This window comes from Myxine glutinosa, chromosome 5, assembly GCF_964187855.1.
Source record: "Myxine glutinosa chromosome 5, kmMyxGlut1.1, whole genome shotgun sequence".
NCBI classification, from domain to species: Eukaryota; Metazoa; Chordata; class Myxini; order Myxiniformes; family Myxinidae; genus Myxine; species Myxine glutinosa.
In genome coordinates, this window is record NC_136265.1 from 189,657,620 (window position 1) to 189,682,435 (window position 24,816).

At 39.9% G+C, this 24,816-nt stretch overlaps 1 protein-coding gene across 1 annotated transcript; it reads right to left on the minus strand.

Moving 5' to 3' along the window:
- Nucleotides 1-1,397: 1,397 nt before the first annotated feature.
- LOC137427388 (uncharacterized) lies at nucleotides 1,398-6,952 on the minus strand. Its single transcript, XM_078777437.1, has 3 exons — nucleotides 2,449-6,952; nucleotides 2,184-2,321; nucleotides 1,398-2,092 (listed from the first exon to the last, which is right to left on the minus strand). Exons 1-3 carry the CDS (start codon nucleotides 6,950-6,952, stop codon nucleotides 1,923-1,925), a joined length of 4,812 nt encoding a protein of 1,603 aa, XP_078633563.1. The 3' UTR covers nucleotides 1,398-1,922.
- Between the last annotated feature and the right edge of the window lie 17,864 nt (nucleotides 6,953-24,816).

The following is a 24,816-nucleotide window of genomic DNA, read 5'->3' on the forward strand; positions in this document are numbered from 1 at the left end:
GAAAAGTGGTTTTTCAACACTAACACAAGTGCGAAAAGTGGTTTTTCAACACTAACACAAGTGCAAAAAGTGTTTTTTCCACACTAATACAAGTGCAAAACTGGTTTCCTGCACCAACACAAGTGAGAAAAGTGGTTTTACAACACTAACACAAGTGCGAAAAGTGGTTTTTCAACACTAACACAAGTGCGAAAAGTGGTTTTTCAACACTAACACAAGTGCAAAAGTGGTTTCCTGCACCAACACAAGTGCGAAAAGTGGTTTCCTTCACTAACACATGTGCGAAAAGTGGGTTTTCAACACTAACACAAGTGCGAAAAGTGGTTGCCTTCACCAACACCAGTGCGAAAAGTGGTTTTTCCACACTAATACAAGTGCAAAAGTGGTTTCCTGCACCAACACAACTGCGAAAAGTGGTTTCCTTCACTAACACATGTGCGAAAAGTGGGTTTTCAACACTATCACAAGTGCGAAAAGTGTTTTTTCCACACTAATACAAGTGCAAAAGTGGTTTTCCTCCACCAACACAAGTGCGAAAAGTGGTTTTTCAACACTAACACAAGTGCGAAAAGTGGGTTTTCAACACTAACACAAGTGCGAAAAGTGGTTTCCTGCACCAACACAAGTGCAAAAAGTGGTTTTTCAACACTAACACAAGTGCGAAAAGTGGTTTTTCAACACTATCACAAGTGCAAAAAGGGTTTTTTCCACACTAATACAACTGCAAAAGTGGTTTCCTGCACCAACACAAGTGCGAAAAGTGGTTTTTCAACACTAACACAAGTGCAAAAAGTGTTTTTTCCACACTAACACAAGTGCGAAAAGTGGTTTTTCAACACTATCACAAGTGCAAAAAGTGTTTTTTCCACACTAATACAAGTGCAAAAGTGGTTTCCTGCACCAACACAAATGAGAAAAGTGGGTTTTTCAACACTAACACAAGTGCGAAAAGTGGTTTTTCAACACTATCACAAGTGCAAAAAGTGTTTTTTCCACACTAATACAAGTGCAAAAGTGGTTTCCTGCACCAACACAAGTGCGAAAAGTGGTTTTTCAACACTAACACAAGTGCGAAAAGTGGTTTTTCAACACTAACACAAGTGCAAAAAGTGTTTTTTCAACACTATAGACAGGTCCATGCCAGGCAGAAATGGCGCCGTTTTCCAGTCAAGGTTTTCTCAGTGGATTTATATACTTTTGATCATACTCTGTCGAATAAGCTTGTGGGCCACCCTGAAATTTGCCTCAAATCCAAGATGGCGGCCAAAAATCCAAAATGGCCACCAGAATAGCTAAAATAGTATTTCTGAGAGTTGCTTTTACCCATAGATGATTTTTTTTCAACTGATTGTGGCCTATTATGATAAAGAAAGATAACTCAGTCATAACTCAGCCATAAAAATTAACAATCGGTACTTTATTAACAAAATGGCCGCCGGGCAACTTCCGTATTACGGAAACTGCTATAACTTCAGTTCCGAGTGTGATATGATTATAATTTTGGTGTCCAGTCATATGTTTTTGGGGTCAAGGAATCCATATTTGTACTTTTTATTTCAGTGAAATCATTGGTTCATAAAGAAATCTAAGATGGCTGCCAATACTGGCCACCGATGTGGCAGATTCAGTCATGTCTTGTGCTCCATAATATATATTACAATACATTTTGATTCAATTTCTTGGTTTCCAAAGTCTGGTTATCCATTTAGTTGGTTTATCATGACACTAGCTCAATAGATCATCCCCTAAATCATGGATGAACAATAAATCCAAGATGGCTGCCGCTGAACGGCTCCTAGTCAGTTTTGCTTCGTCTACCAAACTACACAGGTTTATAAAATGTATCTGAATTCCCATTCAATATGATCCCCGGCTTTGGTTATGCTTTGGGAAAAATATGTTGTTCAAAAGGCACATAATCCTCAGTTACTAAGATCAAGATCAAGATCACTCTCTTCACTCTGAAAGTCTGAATAAAGTCCACAGGTATCCGAAGAAAGTTGTTCCATGGTGCTCTCCGAATTTTCCCCATCTCCTTGGTACTCTTCATCAACTTCAGATTCTTCTGCTCTTTCTTCTGCCCCACCGATACCTATAAAAAATGTGAATGGATATAGTCGGGATTCAAAACAGTAAATCATATAAAAATAACAAAATTACGATTGCATTTTGGACTTATCTACCTTGCTTTTCTCTTTCTCTACAGTGAACTTCACTGTCTTGTACATGTTTTCTGCTTGTATTCCTGTGTCTCTTCTTCCTTGAAGGCTGGCTTCTCTCTTCTACTGCATCTTCTAAATCTGCATCATACTCCGCGAGACCTGTAAGTGGAAGGTTACACATATTTAATCTGGATGAATGCACTGCCAGTGGGAATACATTGGAGGAACTTTATGACAGGAACGAAAAGCAATGATCAAAGTAATGATATATTTTTAGTATACTTACTTTGAATTTGTCTTTTCTTGCTCTTTTTCTTGGAGAGGCTTGGAGGGAGTTGCGGGCAGGTAAACCATATTGGCCTGATACCATCATCTGTATTTTCCCATCCTCTGTCAGTGATAGAAGGATACTCAATGTTTTGCTTGAGACACTGGTACCACACCCATGCCTGAAGGTCACTCCTCTTGAGGTGTTCATTGGTGCTACTCTCGTCTGGAAGGATGCTGGAACTAGATTTCACCTTTTGAGTGTTGTACGTTCGGATCCTTGTTTCAACAAAGCTTTCTTGTTCACTTCCAGAATACATGCAGGTTCTGAAGAAGCATTTAGCACTGGTAGCATCTTGAAAAGATTGATTTGATCTGCCCAGCTGAGAGAGTAGATGGGATTTCTCTTGTTTCAACATCTTCTTCAATGGCTTGATTTTGCCGATGCGAAATGGGAATGATGTCGTGTCACATCCAGTAATGCTATGATATGCTGGGAGAGTTTGACACACTTCATCTCCAAAATGAGTCGTTAGTTTCTTGACACTGACGTACCGATGGTCAATCTTCATGAACCAGTCTTGTGGTGGTTTGCAGACAGAATAGGCATAGCTCAAGAGGATCAGTACATCTGTATCTGAAGCCTTAATCACAACCGGACCTTCGCACTTGCTTGCATGAAGAACAAGCCTGGTGTCAGCCTCATGATGGTTGCAGGATTCAAGTTGTTCAAACTTAGTTTGCGTGATCAACCATGTATTCTGTTCCTCTGTCACGGTGAGTGGAATTCTGAGTTTCGATCTGACTGAATCACTTTTGAAGTAAGTGACCATAAATTTAATCAGCTCAGTCTTGTTTTCAGCATTATGCAGAAATGCGTCCCAATCTTTGCCTCTGGGCATACTCTGCTCGGGGCTTGTGATGTGGGTTCTTCTACCAGAGATCCCTCGGCGTCGTTGGGTTAACTCCTTTGTAGTGGACGTACAGTAGGAATCAAATATGATCCCAAGCTGTTTTGGGTTTGACTGGCTTGGTGGCATGCAGAATTTCAATAGGGCATCAGTGTATTCTCCCCAAGTCTGTTGAGCCGGGATTGACTTTACAGCTGCCATTCCGTCAATCAGCCAGTTGCTTCTATTTGGCGGTTCCTCTGTAGTTGATGAAGATTCCTCAATAAGGTAGTTCCTCAGCGCTGCTTTAGAACCTTGTCGAATGTCTCGTTCTGGTGTGGCAAGGGCAAGTGGAATAGTTGTCAGGGGGTGTGAATGTGCCTCTTCAGGGGTAGTTGCCTTTCCTACCAACACACCAAATGCTTGTCGATCCTCCTTGAGAACGTTCACTGCCTTTGGATTTTTCTTGACCTTCTCCATGCCCGTTTTGATCTTGAGATTCACAATCCTGTCAAAAATGTTCATTCTGCCTTCTCCAGTAGCCTTGAGTCTAAGGTTAACAAAGTCTTGGAATTGTTTCTCTCCTGCTTCGGTTGATGACAACAATCCACTGACAATACCTTGGTTAATTTCCACTCCAGTTTTCATGTGACGCGCAGAACCAATCAGAAAAGGGTCAAAGTACTTATCCAATTGGATGACTAGGTTGCGAACCATGTTGTCATGCTGCCTCCGTGCCCCTATTGTTGTTTCCTTGTGAGTTGAAGAGGTCAGGATATGCAACCTTTCCTTCAATCTTCCTCTGAGCTTTGCCATTAAGTGACTCGTTTTTATGAACGCATCTGTTGTCTGCTTGCTGGTACTGTAACCGCCTTGCATTGGACCACCCCGGACTTTAACCTCTCTGTTGATTGTGGTCTCAGTGATCAAGTCCCCATGGATCGTAGAAAAGGGCTCGCCAGTCATCGACCCTCCGAATCCATTTTGCAACAGATCATCCCAGGCATCTTTGTGATTCACCTTCAGATTTTGGAGATTGACGTGTTGGAATGTCAGGTACCTAGCATAGTTGATGTGCCCGAAAGCAAAGCACTTTGGAAGAAGCGTTCTCTCTGCTGCCAGGTGTGTTTCAATGCTCTTCTCCCTTACAGCTGCTATGAGGCACAACATTGCTGATACGTCCTTAAGATATTCTGCTATCATTTTGGCCTGAGTTCCTGCTGATTGCATCAGTGAGGTACAGATGTCCTTGAAAATAGGTAACTGCAGAACTGATTCAAGACTTGTCTTATTTGGATTGAACCCGAGGTTGGCGACCACTTCTCTCGTATACTCGTCCAATATGGAAGCAACATCTTGTGATTTCATCCTGTGCCTCAGTAGGGCCTCAAATGACTGTTTGTGTAGACGAATGCTTCTTGCGTAGTGACGTCCTTCAAATGCTTGAGCAACAGAACCATCGGCAATAGCTCCGGCATCTACCCACCAGTCCTTCAAACCAAGACATCCATACTTCTTGAAGAGAATCTTGAGGTTCACCAGAATGGTATGGAATCCTCCCATGAGTGGTATTATTTTGTCATACCTCTCCTGATGCTGATATAGCCATGAAATGATCAACATTTTGCTGTTGATTGCCTCATCTGCATGTGCAAAAATATAGTCCAGTTCAAGATCTTCAGCAATCTGTACTATCATGTCCATGTACCATTTAATCACATTGTCTCCCGGGGGCAATGGAACGACAGGAAGATACTCCAACTTGCACTTTGTAGTGGAGCAATCAGTCACAGTTTTCATGAATGAAGTCCAAGAACCTACAGGTCCCAGCACGTCTTTATCAATCTCAGGAAAGTATTCTTCTAGGCAGTCGTCACCAACAGTACCAACGAGAACCCAAGCAATATTCCGTTCCAGAGCATCGTGTAACACTTGTGAATCTCTGTAGTCATCATTGAAGTCGGGAAAGGATGGAGGGGGTGCTCTTTTCTTAGGGATTTTGGATGCTCCATAGTCAGGCTCCTCTTGCTCAATGATATTGGACTGTTTAAGTTTTGAAGTGTTGCCAGCGGCGGTATCATCAGCATGTACAGCCTGGAATATTGTACCAGTTGTGTGATGAGTAGTTTGGGCTCCCGTCAGCGTCTGCTGTTTACCATCTGAGTTATCAAATGTTATATGTACACTTCGACCCTTGACGAAACCTGGAGGTAGCATCTTCTTGTGCTCCATGCTGATGGACTTTGCCCAATTATTGTTCAAGTCACGGACATCTGTGTATGGTATTCCAATGCCACATCGATTCAAGAGAGTAGTTGCCTCTTTGCTACCAGTGATTCTATGTATGGTCAAACTCAAAGCAGTTCCTAATGGTGATCGCTCACCTTTGACCATTTTTTCCCAGCTCTGAGTTATAGCTGAAATTTTCTCCGCTTCAGCGTTGCTTGTAGCCGTAGCATACCCAAATGCGTTTGTAGATCTCCTGGGATTGATTGACCAAGAAATGGCATTGAAGATACAGTGAAGAGGTCTGTGACTATCGAGTAGATCAAACAGCTCATCTGGTTCAAGGGGCCATTTGATATCATACCTCTGTGAAAGTTTACGACGAATCAGCTTTGAAAATGCTATTGTCAAATCAGATTCACGTAGACCATTTCCTTCAATTGTAGCCGCAGAATACGATATCGGATTGACCGCAGTGGAATGGACAACTAGCCGGTTCCCAAACAAGTGGAAGTCGATGGCGTCACCAAATTTCTCAGTCAGTCGTTTTTTCAACATGCAGGTTTTTGAAATCGGAGGGTCCTCAAGTTCATTGTCTTCACTGATCTCCTTTATGTCCTCAATCAATTCTCTCAGGAAATACGCCTTTTGATCCTTGACTACCATGCGGTGAAACAGTTTGAAAAAGCTGTCCATAACCTCGGTAGCTAATCTATCCTTCTCTGCTGCATCCGCTGACAGCAACTTTCTATCATATGCATAGGTAAAATTGTCATAACAACTTTTATGATAGTACACATCAACTGCAAACATGTCATATGATGCTCCACTCAGAATAACATCGAGTCGCTTCGCTGCATCATGGAACTTATCTCCTTCATCTTTGATTTTCATGTCCTTTGAACGTTCTACTTTACTGACAGCATTCTTCTCGGAGCATCTACCAAGACCACCACTATTGTACGGTTTACTGTCATCTTTCGTATCCACGTTGCACACGAAACAGATTTGCTTTTTCTCAAGTGACCCCCTGCGTATCCTATACGCGGGAGCAGCAACTGGTTCATTCGACTCATGAATATTCTCTGAACTGGAAACGGGAAGTTTGCGAGACTGGGCTTCCTTTCGGGCAATTCTGTTCCGAAATGTGATTCTACAGTTCTCATGAATCTTGACATCATGGCCTGCACTAGATAGTCTCACAGCGGCTGATTGAAATTCAGCATATGGTGCCTGAGTACACAGACTCTTGTCAACTTTAACCCATCTTCCCGCTAATTCTTGAATAGACTGCAATCCCTCCTCAGTCATATTATAAGCTGACTCAACGTCCTTAATAGTTTCATTACAGAGGCAGCACAACGGTTTGTCGCCCCTTGCTAAACTCAAAATCGGCGTGGATGCCATTGTGCAACCCTTTTCTCCTGTGCCAAAAAAGTTTTGTCTTTATGTAGTAATTTTATGAGGATTCACTGTATCTGCTAAGCCAGGATTCATGGAATCATTTCTTTGCGTCCGCATTCATGGAATCATTTCTTTGCATCCGGATTCAAGGAATCTGAAATGGAAACCAAGAAATTGAATCAAAATGTATTGTAATATATATTTCACTGAAATAAAAAGTACAAATATGGATTCCTTGACCCCAAAAACATATGACTGGACACCAAAATTATAATCATATCACACTCGGAACTGAAGTTATAGCAGTTTCCGTAATACGGAAGTTGCCCGGCGGCCATTTTGTTAATAAAGTACCGATTGTTAATTTTTATGGCTGAGTTATGACTGAGTTATCTTTCTTTATCATAATAGGCCACAATCAGTTGAAAAAAACTCATCTATGGGTAAAAGCAACTCTCAGAAATACTATTTTAGCTATTCTGGTGGCCATTTTGGATTTTTGGCCGCCATCTTGGATTTGAGGCAAATTTCAGGGTGGCCCACAAGCTTATTCGACAGAGTATGATCAAAAGTATATAAATCCACTGAGAAAACCTTGACTGGAAAACGGCGCCATTTCTGCCTGGCATGGACCTGTCTACTAACACAAGTGCAAAACTGGTTTCCTGCACCAACACAAGTGCGAAAAGTGGTTTCCTTCACTAACACATGTGCGAAAAGTGGGTTTTCAACACTAACACAAGTGCGAAAAGTGGTTGCCTTCACCAACACCAGTGCGAAAAGTGGTTTTACCACACTAATACAAGGGCAAAAGTGGTTCCTGCACCAACACAAGTGCGAAAAGTGGTTTCCTTCACTAACACATGTGCGAAAAGTGGGTTTTCAACACTATCACAAGTGCGAAAAGTGTTTTTCCACAATAATGCAAGTGCAAAAGTGTTTCCTGCACCAACACAAGTGCGAAAAGTGGTTTTTCAAAACTAACACAAGTGCGAAAAGTGGTTTTTCAACACTATTACAAGTGCAAAAGTGGCTTTTTCAACACTAACACAAGTGCGAAAAGTTGTTTTTCAACACTAATACAAATGCGAAAAGTGGTTTTTCCACACTAATACAAGTGCAAAAGTGGATTTCCAACACTAACACAAGTGCGAAAAGTTGTTTTTCAACACTAATACAAGTGCGAAAAGTGGTTTTTCCACACTAATACAAGTGCAAAAGTGGTTTCCTGCACCAACACAAGTGCGAAAAGTGGTTTTTCAACACTAACACAAGTGCGAAAAGTGGTTTTTCAACACTAACACAAGTGCGAAAAGTGGTTTTTCAACACTAACACAAGTGCGAAAAGTGGTTTCCTGCACCAACACAAGTGCGAAATGTGCTTTTTCAACACTAACACAAGTGCGAAAAGTGGTTTTTCAACACTAACACAAGTGCGAAAAGTGGTTTTTCCACACTAATACAAGTGCAAAAGTGGTTTCCTGCACCAACACAAGTGCGAAAAGTGGTTTTTCAACACTAACACAAGTGCAAAAAGTGGTTTTTCAACACTAACACAAATGCGAAAAGTGGTTTTTCAACACTAACACAAGTGCGAAAAGTGGTTTTTCAACACTATCACAAGTGCAAAAAGTTTTTTTTCCACACTAATACAAGTGCAAAAGTGGTTTCCTGCACCAACACAAGTGCTAACAGTGGTTTTTCAACACTAACACAAGTGTGAAAAGTGGTTTTTCAACACTATCACAAGTGCAAAAAGTGTTTTTCCACACTAATACACGTTCAAAAGTGGTTTCCTGCACCAACACAAGTGCGAAAAGTGGTTTTTCAACACTAACACAAGTGCGAAAAGTGGTTTTTCCACACTAATACAAGTGCAAAAGTGGTTTCCTGCACCAACACAAGTGCGAACAGTGGTTTTTCAACACTAACACATGTACGAAAAGTGGGTTTTCAACACTATCACAAGTGCAAAAAGTCGTTTTTCAACACTAACACAAGTGCAAAAAGTGTTTTTTCCAGACTAACACAAGTGCGAAAAGTGGTTTTTCAACACTATCACAAGTGCAAAAAGTGTTTTTTCCACATTAATACAAGTGCAAAAGTGGTTTCCTGCACCAACACAAGTGAGAAAAGTGGTTTTGCAACACTAACACAAATGCGAAAAGTGGTTTTTCAACACTATCACAAGTGCGAAAAGTGTTTTTTCCACACTAATACAAGTGCAAAAGTGGTTTCCTGCACCAACACAAGTGCGAAAATTGGTTTTTCAACACTAACACAATTGCGAAAAGTGGTTTTTCAACACTATCACAAGTGCAAAAAGTGTTTTTTCCACACTAATACAAGTGCAAAAGTGGTTTCCTGCACCAACACAAGTGCGAAAAGTGGTTTTTCAACACTAACACAAGTGCAAAAAGTGTTTTTTCCACACTAACACAAGTGCGAAAAGTGGTTTTTCAACACTATCACAAGTGCAAAAAGTGTTTTTTCCACACTAATACAAATGCAAAAGTGGTTTCCTGCACCAACACCAGTGAGAAAAGTGGTTTTTCAACACTAACACAAGTGCGAAAAGTGGTTTTTCAACACTATCACAAGTGCAAAAAGTGTTTTTTCCACACTAATACAAGTGCAAAACTGGTTTCCTGCACCAACACAAGTGAGAAAAGTGGTTTTACAACACTAACACAAGTGCGAAAAGTGGTTTTTCAACACTAACACAAGTGCGAAAAGTGGTTTTTCAACACTAACACAAGTGCAAAAGTGGTTTCCTGCACCAACACAAGTGCGAAAAGTGGTTTCCTTCACTAACACATGTGCGAAAAGTGGGTTTTCAACACTAACACAAGTGCGAAAAGTGGTTGCCTTCACCAACACCAGTGCGAAAAGTGGTTTTTCCACACTAATACAAGTGCAAAAGTGGTTTCCTGCACCAACACAACTGCGAAAAGTGGTTTCCTTCACTAACACATGTGCGAAAAGTGGTTTCCTTCACTAACACATGTGCGAAAAGTGGGTTTTCAACACTAACACAAGTGCGAAAAGTGGTTGCCTTCACCAACACCAGTGCGAAAAGTGGTTTTACCACACTAATACAAGGGCAAAAGTGGTTCCTGCACCAACACAAGTGCGAAAAGTGGTTTCCTTCACTAACACATGTGCGAAAAGTGGGTTTTCAACACTATCACAAGTGCGAAAAGTGTTTTTCCACACTAAGACAAGTGCAAAAGTGTTTCCTGCACCAACACAAGTGCGAAAAGTGGTTTTTCAAAACTAACACAAGTGCGAAAAGTGGTTTTTCAACACGAATACAAGTGCAAAAGTGGCTTTTTCAACACTAACACAAGTGCGAAAAGTTGTTTTTCAACACTAATACAAATGCGAAAAGTGGTTTTTCCACAATAATACAAGTGCAAAAGTGGATTTCCAACACTAACACAAGTGCGAAAAGTTGTTTTTCAACACTAATACAAGTGCGAAAAGTGGTTTTTCCACACTAATACAAGTGCAAAAGTGGTTTCCTGCACCAACACAAGTGCGAAAATTGGTTTTTCAACACTAACACAAGTGCGAAAAGTGGTTTTTCAACACTAACACAAGTGCAAAAAGTGTTTTTTCCACACTAATACAAGTGCAAAACTGGTTTCCTGCACCAACACAAGTGAGAAAAGTGGTTTTACAACACTAACATAAGTGCGAAAAGTGGTTTTTCAACACTAACACAAGTGCGAAAAGTGGTTTTTCAACACTAACACAAGTGCAAAAGTGGTTTCCTGCACCAACACAAGTGCGAAAAGTGGTTTCCTTCACTAACACATGTGCGAAAAGTGGGTTTTCAACACTAACACAAGTGCGAAAAGTGGTTGCCTTCACCAACACCAGTGCGAAAAGTGGTTTTTCCACACTAATACAAGTGCAAAAGTGGTTTCCTGCACCAACACAACTGCGAAAAGTGGTTTCCTTCACTAACACATGTGCGAAAAGTGGGTTTTCAACACTATCACAAGTGCGAAAAGTGTTTTTTCCACACTAATACAAGTGCAAAAGTGGTTTTCCTCCACCAACACAAGTGCGAAAAGTGGTTTTTCAACACTAACACAAGTGCGAAAAGTGGGTTTTCAACACTAACACAAGTGCGAAAAGTGGTTTCCTGCACCAACACAAGTGCAAAAAGTGGTTTTTCAACACTAACACAAGTGCGAAAAGTGGTTTTTCAACACTATCACAAGTGCAAAAAGGGTTTTTTCCACACTAATACAACTGCAAAAGTGGTTTCCTGCACCAACACAAGTGCGAAAAGTGGTTTTTCAACACTAACACAAGTGCAAAAAGTGTTTTTTCCACACTAACACAAGTGCGAAAAGTGGTTTTTCAACACTATCACAAGTGCAAAAAGTGTTTTTTCCACACTAATACAAGTGCAAAAGTGGTTTCCTGCACCAACACAAATGAGAAAAGTGGTTTTTCAACACTAACACAAGTGCGAAAAGTGGTTTTTCAACACTATCACAAGTGCAAAAAGTGTTTTTTCCACACTAATACAAGTGCAAAAGTGGTTTCCTGCACCAACACAAGTGCGAAAAGTGGTTTTTCAACACTAACACAAGTGCGAAAAGTGGTTTTTCAACACTAACACAAGTGCAAAAAGTGTTTTTTCAACACTAACACAAGTGCAAAACTGGTTTCCTGCACCAACACAAGTGCGAAAAGTGGTTTCCTTCACTAACACATGTGCGAAAAGTGGGTTTTCAACACTAACACAAGTGCGAAAAGTGGTTGCCTTCACCAACACCAGTGCGAAAAGTGGTTTTACCACACTAATACAAGGGCAAAAGTGGTTCCTGCACCAACACAAGTGCGAAAAGTGGTTTCCTTCACTAACACATGTGCGAAAAGTGGGTTTTCAACACTATCACAAGTGCGAAAAGTGTTTTTCCACAATAATACAAGTGCAAAAGTGTTTCCTGCACCAACACAAGTGCGAAAAGTGGTTTTTCAAAACTAACACAAGTGCGAAAAGTGGTTTTTCAACACTATTACAAGTGCAAAAGTGGCTTTTTCAACACTAACACAAGTGCGAAAAGTTGTTTTTCAACACTAATACAAATGCGAAAAGTGGTTTTTCCACACTAATACAAGTGCAAAAGTGGATTTCCAACACTAACACAAGTGCGAAAAGTTGTTTTTCAACACTAATACAAGTGCGAAAAGTGGTTTTTCCACACTAATACAAGTGCAAAAGTGGTTTCCTGCACCAACACAAGTGCGAAAAGTGGTTTTTCAACACTAACACAAGTGCGAAAAGTGGTTTTTCAACACTAACACAAGTGCGAAAAGTGGTTTTTCAACACTAACACAAGTGCGAAAAGTGGTTTCCTGCACCAACACAAGTGCGAAATGTGCTTTTTCAACACTAACACAAGTGCGAAAAGTGGTTTTTCAACACTAACACAAGTGCGAAAAGTGGTTTTTCCACACTAATACAAGTGCAAAAGTGGTTTCCTGCACCAACACAAGTGCGAAAAGTGGTTTTTCAACACTAACACAAGTGCAAAAAGTGGTTTTTCAACACTAACACAAATGCGAAAAGTGGTTTTTCAACACTAACACAAGTGCGAAAAGTGGTTTTTCAACACTATCACAAGTGCAAAAAGTTTTTTTTCCACACTAATACAAGTGCAAAAGTGGTTTCCTGCACCAACACAAGTGCTAACAGTGGTTTTTCAACACTAACACAAGTGTGAAAAGTGGTTTTTCAACACTATCACAAGTGCAAAAAGTGTTTTTCCACACTAATACACGTTCAAAAGTGGTTTCCTGCACCAACACAAGTGCGAAAAGTGGTTTTTCAACACTAACACAAGTGCGAAAAGTGGTTTTTCCACACTAATACAAGTGCAAAAGTGGTTTCCTGCACCAACACAAGTGCGAACAGTGGTTTTTCAACACTAACACATGTACGAAAAGTGGGTTTTCAACACTATCACAAGTGCGAAAAGTGTTTTTTCCACACTAATACAAGTGCAAAAGTGATTTCCTGCACCAACAAAAGTGCAAAAAGTGGTTTTTCAACACTAACACAAGTGCGAAAAGTGGTTTTTCAACACTATCACAAGTGCAAAAAGTGTTTTTTCCACACTAATACAAGTGCAAAAGCGGTTTCCTGCACCAACACAAGTGCGAAAAGTGGTTTTTCAACACTAACACAAGTGCAAAAAGTGTTTTTTCCACACTAACACAAGTGCGAAAAGTGGTTTTTCAACACTATCACAAGTGCAAAAAGTGTTTTTTCCACACTAATACAAGTGCAAAAGTGGTTTCCTGCACCAACACAAATGAGAAAAGTGGTTTTTCAACACTAACACAAGTGCGAAAAGTGGTTTTTCAACACTATCACAAGTGCAAAAAGTGTTTTTTCCACACTAATACAAGTGCAAAAGTGGTTTCCTGCACCAACACAAGTGCGAAAAGTGGTTTTTCAACACTAACACAAGTGCGAAAAGTGGTTTTTCAACACTAACACAAGTGCAAAAAGTGTTTTTTCAACACTAACACAAGTGCAAAACTGGTTTCCTGCACCAACACAAGTGCGAAAAGTGGTTTCCTTCACTAACACATGTGCGAAAAGTGGGTTTTCAACACTAACACAAGTGCGAAAAGTGGTTGCCTTCACCAACACCAGTGCGAAAAGTGGTTTTTCAACACTATCACAAGTGCAAAAAGTGTTTTTTCAACACTAACACAAGTGCGAAAATTGGTTTCCTGCACCAACACAAGTGCGAAAAGTGGTTTTTCAACACTAACACAAGTGCGAAAAGTGGTTTTCCCACACTAATATAAGTGCAAAAGTGGTTTCCTGCACCAACACAAGTGCGAAAAGTGGGTTTTCAACACTAACACAAGTGCGAAAAGTGGTTTTTCAACACTAACACAAGTGCGAAAAGTGGTTTCCTGCACCAACACAAGTGCGAAATGTGCTTTTTCAACACTAACACAAGTGCGAAAAGTGGTTTTTCAACACTAACACAAGTGCGAAAAGTGGTTTTTCCACACTAATACAAGTGCAAAAGTGGTTTCCTGCACCAACACAAGTGCGAAAAGTGGTTTTTCAACACTAACACAAGTGCAAAAAGTGGTTTTTCAACACTAACACAAATGCGAAAAGTGGTTTTTCAACACTAACACAAGTGCGAAAAGTGGTTTTTCAACACTATCACAAGTGCAAAAAGTTTTTTTTCCACACTAATACAAGTGCAAAAGTGGTTTCCTGCACCAACACAAGTGCTAACAGTGGTTTTTCAACACTAACACAAGTGTGAAAAGTGGTTTTTCAACACTATCACAAGTGCAAAAAGTGTTTTTCCACACTAATACACGTTCAAAAGTGGTTTCCTGCACCAACACAAGTGCGAAAAGTGGTTTTTCAACACTAACACAAGTGCGAAAAGTGGTTTTTCCACACTAATACAAGTGCAAAAGTGGTTTCCTGCACCAACACAAGTGCGAACAGTGGTTTTTCAACACTAACACATGTACGAAAAGTGGGTTTTCAACACTATCACAAGTGCGAAAAGTGTTTTTCCACACTAATACAAGTGCAAAAGTGATTTCCTGCACCAACACAAGTGCAAAAAGTGGTTTTTCAACACTAACACAAGTGCGAAAAGTGGTTTTTCAACACTATCACAAGTGCAAAAAGTGTTTTTTCCACACTAATACAAGTGCAAAAGCGGTTTCCTGCACCAACACAAGTGCGAAAAGTGGTTTTTCAACACTAACACAAGTGCAAAAAGTGTTTTTTCCACACTAACACAAGTGCGAAAAGTGGTTTTTCAACACTATCACAAGTGCAAAAAGTGTTTTTTCCACACTAATACAAGTGCAAAAGTGGTTTCCTGCACCAACACAAGTGAGAAAAGTGGTTTTTCAACACTAACACAAGTGCGAAAAGTGGTTTTTCAACACTATCACAAGTGCAAAAAGTGTTTTTCCACACTAATACAAGTGCAAAAGTGGTTTCCTGCACCAACACAAGTGAGAAAAGTGGTTTTTCAACACTAACACAAGTGCGAAAAGTGGTTTTTCAACACTAACACAAGTGCGAAAAGTGGTTTTTCAACACTAACACAAGCGCAAAAGTGGTTTCCTGCACCAACACAAGTGTGAAAAGTGGTTTCCTTCACTAACACATGTGCGAAAAGTGGGTTTTCAACACTAACACAAGTGCGAAAAGTGGTTGCCTTCACCAACACCAGTGCGAAAAGTGGTTTTTTCCACACTAATACAAGTGCAAAAGTGGTTTCCTGCACCAACACAAGTGCGAAAAGTGGTTTCCTTCACTAACACATGTGCGAAAAGTGGGTTTTCAACACTATCACAAGTGCGAAAAGTGTTTTTTCCATACTAATACAAGTGCAAAAGTGGTTTCCTCCACCAACACAAGTGCGAAAAGTGGTTTTTCAACACTAACACAAGTGCGAAAAGTGGGTTTTCAACACTAGCACAAGTGCGAAAAGTGGTTTCCTAAACTAACACAAGTGCGAAAAGTGGTTTTTCAACACTAACACAAATGCGAAAAGTGGTTTTTCAACACTAACACAAGTGCGAAAAGTGGTTTTTCAACACTATCACAAGTGCAAAAATTGTTTTTTCCACACTAATACAACTGCAAAAGTGGTTTCCTGCACCAACACAAGTGCAAAAAGTGGTTTTTCAACACTAACACAAGTGCAAAAAGTGTTTTTTCCAGACTAACACAAGTGCGAAAAGTGGTTTTTCAACACTATCACAAGTGCAAAAAGTGTTTTTTCCACATTAATACAAGTGCAAAAGTGGTTTCCTGCACCAACACAAGTGAGAAAAGTGGTTTTGCAACACTAACACAAATGCGAAAAGTGGTTTTTCAACACTATCACAAGTGCGAAAAGTGTTTTTTCCACACTAATACAAGTGCAAAAGTGGTTTCCTGCACCAACACAAGTGCGAAAATTGGTTTTTCAACACTAACACAATTGCGAAAAGTGGTTTTTCAACACTATCACAAGTGCAAAAAGTGTTTTTTCCACACTAATACAAGTGCAAAAGTGGTTTCCTGCACCAACACAAGTGCGAAAAGTGGTTTTTCAACACTAACACAAGTGCAAAAAGTGTTTTTTCCACACTAACACAAGTGCGAAAAGTGGTTTTTCAACACTATCACAAGTGCAAAAAGTGTTTTTTCCACACTAATACAAATGCAAAAGTGGTTTCCTGCACCAACACCAGTGAGAAAAGTGGTTTTTCAACACTAACACAAGTGCGAAAAGTGGTTTTTCAACACAATCACAAGTGCAAAAAGTGTTTTTTCCACACTAATACAAGTGCAAAACTGGTTTCCTGCACCAACACAAGTGAGAAAAGTGGTATTACAACACTAACACAAGTGCGAAAAGTGGTTTTTCAACACTAACACAAGTGCGAAAAGTGGTTTTTCAACACTAACACAAGTGCAAAAGTGGTTTCCTGCACCAACACAAGTGCGAAAAGTGGTTTCCTTCACTAACACATGTGCGAAAAGTGGGTTTTCAACACTAACACAAGTGCGAAAAGTGGTTGCCTTCACCAACACCAGTGCGAAAAGTGGTTTTTCCACACTAATACAAGTGCAAAAGTGGTTTCCTGCACCAACACAACTGCGAAAAGTGGTTTCCTTCACTAACACATGTGCGAAAAGTGGTTTCCTTCACTAACACATGTGCGAAAAGTGGGTTTTCAACACTAACACAAGTGCGAAAAGTGGTTGCCTTCACCAACACCAGTGCGAAAAGTGGTTTTACCACACTAATACAAGGGCAAAAGTGGTTCCTGCACCAACACAAGTGCGAAAAGTGGTTTCCTTCACTAACACATGTGCGAAAAGTGGGTTTTCAACACTATCACAAGTGCGAAAAGTGTTTTTCCACACTAAGACAAGTGCAAAAGTGTTTCCTGCACCAACACAAGTGCGAAAAGTGGTTTTTCAAAACTAACACAAGTGCGAAAAGTGGTTTTTCAACACGAATACAAGTGCAAAAGTGGCTTTTTCAACACTAACACAAGTGCGAAAAGTTGTTTTTCAACACTAATACAAATGCGAAAAGTGGTTTTCCACAATAATACAAGTGCAAAAGTGGATTTCCAACACTAACACAAGTGCGAAAAGTTGTTTTTCAACACTAATACAAGTGCGAAAAGTGGTTTTTCCACACTAATACAAGTGCAAAAGTGGTTTCCTGCACCAACACAAGTGCGAAAAGTGGTTTTTCAACACTAACACAAGTGCGAAAAGTGGTTTTTCAACACTAACACAAGTGCAAAAAGTGTTTTTTCCACACTAATACAAGTGCAAAACTGGTTTCCTGCACCAACACAAGTGAGAAAAGTGGTTTTACAACACTAACACAAGTGCGAAAAGTGGTTTTTCAACACTAACACAAGTGCGAAAAGTGGTTTTTCAACACTAACACAAGTGCAAAAGTGGTTTCCTGCACCAACACAAGTGCGAAAAGTGGTTTCCTTCACTAACACATGTGCGAAAAGTGGGTTTTCAACACTAACACAAGTGCGAAAAGTGGTTGCCTTCACCAACACCAGTGCGAAAAGTGGTTTTTCCACACTAATACAAGTGCAAAAGTGGTTTCCTGCACCAACACAACTGCGAAAAGTGGTTTCCTTCACTAACACATGTGCGAAAAGTGGGTTTTCAACACTATCACAAGTGCGAAAAGTGTTTTTTCCACACTAATACAAGTGCAAAAGTGGTTTTCCTCCACCAACACAAGTGCGAAAAGTGGTTTTTCAACACTAACACAAGTGCGAAAAGTGGGTTTTCAACACTAACACAAGTGCGAAAAGTGGTTTCCTGCACCAACACAAGTGCAAAAAGTGGTTTTTCAACACTAACACAAGTGCGAAAAGTGGTTTTTCAACACTATCACAAGTGCAAAAAGGGTTTTTTCCACACTAATACAACTGCAAAAGTGGTTTCCTGCACCAACACAAGTGCGAAAAGTGGTTTTTCAACACTAACACAAGTGCAAAAAGTGTTTTTTCCACACTAACACAAGTGCGAAAAGTGGTTTTTCAACACTATCACAAGTGCAAAAAGTGTTTTTTCCACACTAATACAAGTGCAAAAGTGGTTTCCTGCACCAACACAAATGAGAAAAGTGGGTTTTTCAACACTAACACAAGTGCGAAAAGTGGTTTTTCAACACTATCACAAGTGCAAAAAGTGTTTTTTCCACACTAATACAAGTGCAAAAGTGGTTTCCTGCACCAACACAAGTGCGAAAAGTGGTTTTTCAACACTAACACAAGTGCGAAAAGTGGTTTTTCAACACTAACACAAGTGCAAAAAGTGTTTTTTCAACACTAACACAAGTGCAAAACTGGTTTCCTGCACCAACACAAGTGCGAAAAGTGGTTTCCTTCACTAACACATGTGCGAAAAGTGGGTTTTCAACACTAACACAAGTGCGAAAAGTGGTTGCCTTCACCAACACCAGTGCGAAAAGTGGTTTTACCACACTAATACAAGGGCAAAAGTGGTTCCTGCACCAACACAAGTGCGAAAAGTGGTTTCCTTCACTAACACATGTGCGAAAAGTGGGTTTTCAACACTAACACAAGTGCGAAAAGTGGTTGCCTTCACCAACACCAGTGCGAAAAGTGGTTTTTCAACACTATCACAAGTGCAAAAAGTGTTTTTTCAACACTAACACAAGTGCGAAAATTGGTTTCCTGCACCAACACAAGTGCGAAAAGTGGTTTTTCAACACTAACACAAGTGCGAAAAGTGGTTTTCCCACACTAATATAAGTGCAAAAGTGGTTTCCTGCACCAACACAAGTGCGAAAAGTGGGTTTTCAACACTAACACAAGTGCGAAAAGTGGTTTTTCAACACTAACACAAGTGCGAAAAGTGGTTTCCTGCACCAACACAAGTGCGAAATGTGCTTTTTCAACACTAACACAAGTGCGAAAAGTGGTTTTTCAACACTAACACAAGTGCGAAAAGTGGTTTTTCCACACTAATACAAGTGCAAAAGTGGTTTCCTGCACCAACACAAGTGCGAAAAGTGGTTTTTCAACACTAACACAAGTGCAAAAAGTGGTTTTTCAACACTAACACAAATGCGAAAAGTGGTTTTTCAACACTAACACAAGTGCGAAAAGTGGTTTTTCAACACTATCACAAGTGCAAAAAGTTTTTTTTCCACACTAATACAAGTGCAAAAGTGGTTTCCTGCACCAACACAAGTGCTAACAGTGGTTTTTCAACACTAACACAAGTGTGAAAAGTGGTTTTTCAACACTATCACAAGTGCAAAAAGTGTTTTTCCACACTAATACACGTTCAAAAGTGGTTTCCTGCACCAACACAAGTGCGAAAAGTGGTTTTTCAACACTAACACAAGTGCGAAAAGTGGTTTTTCCACACTAATACAAGTGCAAAAGTGGTTTCCTGCACCAACACAAGTGCGAACAGTGGTTTTTCAACACTAACACATGTACGAAAAGTGGGTTTTCAACACTATCACAAGTGCGAAAAGTGTTTTTCCACACTAATACAAGTGCAAAAGTGATTTCCTGCACCAACACAAGTGCAAAAAGTGGTTTTTCAACACTAACACAAGTGCGAAAAGTGGTTTTTCAACACTATCACAAGTGCAAAAAGTGTTTTTTCCACACTAATACAAGTGCAAAAGCGGTTTCCTGCACCAACACAAGTGCGAAAAGTGGTTTTTCAACACTAACACAAGTGCAAAAAGTGTTTTTTCCACACTAACACAAGTGCGAAAAGTGGTTTTTCAACACTATCACAAGTGCAAAAAGTGTTTTTTCCACACTAATACAAGTGCAAAAGTGGTTTCCTGCACCAACACAAGTGAGAAAAGTGGTTTTTCAACACTAACACAAGTGCGAAAAGTGGTTTTTCAACACTATCACAAGTGCAAAAAGTGTTTTTCCACACTAATACAAGTGCAAAAGTGGTTTCCTGCACCAACACAAGTGAGAAAAGTGGTTTTTCAACACTAACACAAGTGCGAAAAGTGGTTTTTCAACACTAACACAAGTGCGAAAAGTGGTTTTTCAACACTAACACAAGCGCAAAAGTGGTTTCCTGCACCAACACAAGTGTGAAAAGTGGTTTCCTTCACTAACACATGTGCGAAAAGTGGGTTTTCAACACTAACACAAGTGCGAAAAGTGGTTGCCTTCACCAACACCAGTGCGAAAAGTGGTTTTTTCCACACTAATACAAGTGCAAAAGTGGTTTCCTGCACCAACACAAGTGCGAAAAGTGGTTTCCTTCACTAACACATGTGCGAAAAGTGGGTTTTCAACACTATCACAAGTGCGAAAAGTGTTTTTTCCATACTAATACAAGTGCAAAAGTGGTTTCCTCCACCAACACAAGTGCGAAAAGTGGTTTTTCAACACTAACACAAGTGCGAAAAGTGGGTTTTCAACACTAGCACAAGTGCGAAAAGTGGTTTCCTAAACTAACACAAGTGCGAAAAGTGGTTTTTCAACACTAACACAAATGCGAAAAGTGGTTTTTCAACACTAACACAAGTGCGAAAAGTGGTTTTTCAACACTATCACAAGTGCAAAAATTGTTTTTTCCACACTAATACAACTGCAAAAGTGGTTTCCTGCACCAACACAAGTGCAAAAAGTGGTTTTTCAACACTAACACAAGTGCAAAAAGTGTTTTTTCCAGACTAACACAAGTGCGAAAAGTGGTTTTTCAACACTATCACAAGTGCAAAAAGTGTTTTTTCCACATTAATACAAGTGCAAAAGTGGTTTCCTGCACCAACACAAGTGAGAAAAGTGGTTTTGCAACACTAACACAAATGCGAAAAGTGGTTTTTCAACACTATCACAAGTGCGAAAAGTGTTTTTTCCACACTAATACAAGTGCAAAAGTGGTTTCCTGCACCAACACAAGTGCGAAAATTGGTTTTTCAACACTAACACAATTGCGAAAAGTGGTTTTTCAACACTATCACAAGTGCAAAAAGTGTTTTTTCCACACTAATACAAGTGCAAAAGTGGTTTCCTGCACCAACACAAGTGCGAAAAGTGGTTTTTCAACACTAACACAAGTGCAAAAAGTGTTTTTTCCACACTAACACAAGTGCGAAAAGTGGTTTTTCAACACTATCACAAGTGCAAAAAGTGTTTTTTCCACACTAATACAAATGCAAAAGTGGTTTCCTGCACCAACACCAGTGAGAAAAGTGGTTTTTCAACACTAACACAAGTGCGAAAAGTGGTTTTTCAACACAATCACAAGTGCAAAAAGTGTTTTTTCCACACTAATACAAGTGCAAAACTGGTTTCCTGCACCAACACAAGTGAGAAAAGTGGTATTACAACACTAACACAAGTGCGAAAAGTGGTTTTTCAACACTAACACAAGTGCGAAAAGTGGTTTTTCAACACTAACACAAGTGCAAAAGTGGTTTCCTGCACCAACACAAGTGCGAAAAGTGGTTTCCTTCACTAACACATGTGCGAAAAGTGGGTTTTCAACACTAACACAAGTGCGAAAAGTGGTTGCCTTCACCAACACCAGTGCGAAAAGTGGTTTTTCCACACTAATACAAGTGCAAAAGTGGTTTCCTGCACCAACACAACTGCGAAAAGTGGTTTCCTTCACTAACACATGTGCGAAAAGTGGTTTCCTTCACTAACACATGTGCGAAAAGTGGGTTTTCAACACTAACACAAGTGCGAAAAGTGGTTGCCTTCACCAACACCAGTGCGAAAAGTGGTTTTACCACACTAATACAAGGGCAAAAGTGGTTCCTGCACCAACACAAGTGCGAAAAGTGGTTTCCTTCACTAACACATGTGCGAAAAGTGGGTTTTCAACACTATCACAAGTGCGAAAAGTGTTTTTCCACACTAAGACAAGTGCAAAAGTGTTTCCTGCACCAACACAAGTGCGAAAAGTGGTTTTTCAAAACTAACACAAGTGCGAAAAGTGGTTTTTCAACACGAATACAAGTGCAAAAGTGGCTTTTTCAACACTAACACAAGTGCGAAAAGTTGTTTTTCAACACTAATACAAATGCGAAAAGTGGTTTTCCACAATAATACAAGTGCAAAAGTGGATTTCCAACACTAACACAAGTGCGAAAAGTTGTTTTTCAACACTAATACAAGTGCGAAAAGTGGTTTTTCCACACTAATACAAGTGCAAAAGTGGTTTCCTGCACCAACACAAGTGCGAAAAGTGGTTTTTCAACACTAACACAAGTGCGAAAAGTGGTTTTTCAACACTAACACAAGTGCAAAAAGTGTTTTTTCCACACTAATACAAGTGCAAAACTGGTTTCCTGCACCAACACAAGTGAGAAAAGTGGTTTTACAACACTAACACAAGTGCGAAAAGTGGTTTTTCAACACTAACACAAGTGCGAAAAGTGGTTTTTCAACACTAACACAAGTGCAAAAGTGGTTTCCTGCACCAACACAAGTGCGAAAAGTGGTTTCCTTCACTAACACATGTGCGAAAAGTGGGTTTTCAACACTAACACAAGTGCGAAAAGTGGTTGCCTTCACCAACACCAGTGCGAAAAGTGGTTTTTCCACACTAATACAAGTGCAAAAGTGGTTTCCTGCACCAACACAACTGCGAAAAGTGGTTTCCTTCACTAACACATGTGCGAAAAGTGGGTTTTCAACACTATCACAAGTGCGAAAAGTGTTTTTTCCACACTAATACAAGTGCAAAAGTGGTTTTCCTCCACCAACACAAGTGCGAAAAGTGGTTTTTCAACACTAACACAAGTGCGAAAAGTGGGTTTTCAACACTAACACAAGTGCGAAAAGTGGTTTCCTGCACCAACACAAGTGCAAAAAGTGGTTTTTCAACACTAACACAAGTGCGAAAAGTGGTTTTTCAACACTATCACAAGTGCAAAAAGGGTTTTTTCCACACTAATACAACTGCAAAAGTGGTTTCCTGCACCAACACAAGTGCGAAAAGTGGTTTTTCAACACTAACACAAGTGCAAAAAGTGTTTTTTCCACACTAACACAAGTGCGAAAAGTGGTTTTTCAACACTATCACAAGTGCAAAAAGTGTTTTTTCCACACTAATACAAGTGCAAAAGTGGTTTCCTGCACCAACACAAATGAGAAAAGTGGGTTTTTCAACACTAACACAAGTGCGAAAAGTGGTTTTTCAACACTATCACAAGTGCAAAAAGTGTTTTTTCCACACTAATACAAGTGCAAAAGTGGTTTCCTGCACCAACACAAGTGCGAAAAGTGGTTTTTCAACACTAACACAAGTGCGAAAAGTGGTTTTTCAACACTAACACAAGTGCAAAAAGTGTTTTTTCAACACTAACACAAGTGCAAAACTGGTTTCCTGCACCAACACAAGTGCGAAAAGTGGTTTCCTTCACTAACACATGTGCGAAAAGTGGGTTTTCAACACTAACACAAGTGCGAAAAGTGGTTGCCTTCACCAACACCAGTGCGAAAAGTGGTTTTACCACACTAATACAAGGGCAAAAGTGGTTCCTGCACCAACACAAGTGCGAAAAGTGGTTTCCTTCACTAACACATGTGCGAAAAGTGGGTTTTCAACACTATCACAAGTGCGAAAAGTGTTTTTCCACAATAATACAAGTGCAAAAGTGTTTCCTGCACCAACACAAGTGCGAAAAGTGGTTTTTCAAAACTAACACAAGTGCGAAAAGTGGTTTTTCAACACTATTACAAGTGCAAAAGTGGCTTTTTCAACACTAACACAAGTGCGAAAAGTTGTTTTTCAACACTAATACAAATGCGAAAAGTGGTTTTTCCACACTAATACAAGTGCAAAAGTGGATTTCCAACACTAACACAAGTGCGAAAAGTTGTTTTTCAACACTAATACAAGTGCGAAAAGTGGTTTTTCCACACTAATACAAGTGCAAAAGTGGTTTCCTGCACCAACACAAGTGCGAAAAGTGGTTTTTCAACACTAACACAAGTGCGAAAAGTGGTTTTTCAACACTAACACAAGTGCGAAAAGTGGTTTTTCAACACTAACACAAGTGCGAAAAGTGGTTTCCTGCACCAACACAAGTGCGAAATGTGCTTTTTCAACACTAACACAAGTGCGAAAAGTGGTTTTTCAACACTAACACAAGTGCGAAAAGTGGTTTTTCCACACTAATACAAGTGCAAAAGTGGTTTCCTGCACCAACACAAGTGCGAAAAGTGGTTTTTCAACACTAACACAAGTGCAAAAAGTGGTTTTTCAACACTAACACAAATGCGAAAAGTGGTTTTTCAACACTAACACAAGTGCGAAAAGTAGTTTTTCAACACTATCACAAGTGCAAAAAGTTTTTTTTCCACACTAATACAAGTGCAAAAGTGGTTTCCTGCACCAACACAAGTGCTAACAGTGGTTTTTCAACACTAACACAAGTGTGAAAAGTGGTTTTTCAACACTATCACAAGTGCAAAAAGTGTTTTTCCACACTAATACACGTTCAAAAGTGGTTTCCTGCACCAACACAAGTGCGAAAAGTGGTTTTTCAACACTAACACAAGTGCGAAAAGTGGTTTTTCCACACTAATACAAGTGCAAAAGTGGTTTCCTGCACCAACACAAGTGCGAACAGTGGTTTTTCAACACTAACACATGTACGAAAAGTGGGTTTTCAACACTATCACAAGTGCAAAAAGTCGTTTTTCAACACTAACACAAGTGCAAAAAGTGTTTTTTCCAGACTAACACAAGTGCGAAAAGTGGTTTTTCAACACTATCACAAGTGCAAAAAGTGTTTTTTCCACATTAATACAAGTGCAAAAGTGGTTTCCTG

Coding starts and splice junctions, on each gene's coding strand:
- LOC137427388 (XM_078777437.1), bottom strand. CDS start 6,952: ATGGCATCCACGCCGATTTTGAGTTTAGCAAGGGGCGACAAACCGTTG. Junction 2,322..2,448: donor CAAGAAAAGACAAATTCAAA/GTAAGTATACTA, acceptor TTCCACTTACAG/GTCTCGCGGAGTATGATGCA. Junction 2,093..2,183: donor TAGAGAAAGAGAAAAGCAAG/GTAGATAAGTCC, acceptor CATTTTTTATAG/GTATCGGTGGGGCAGAAGAA.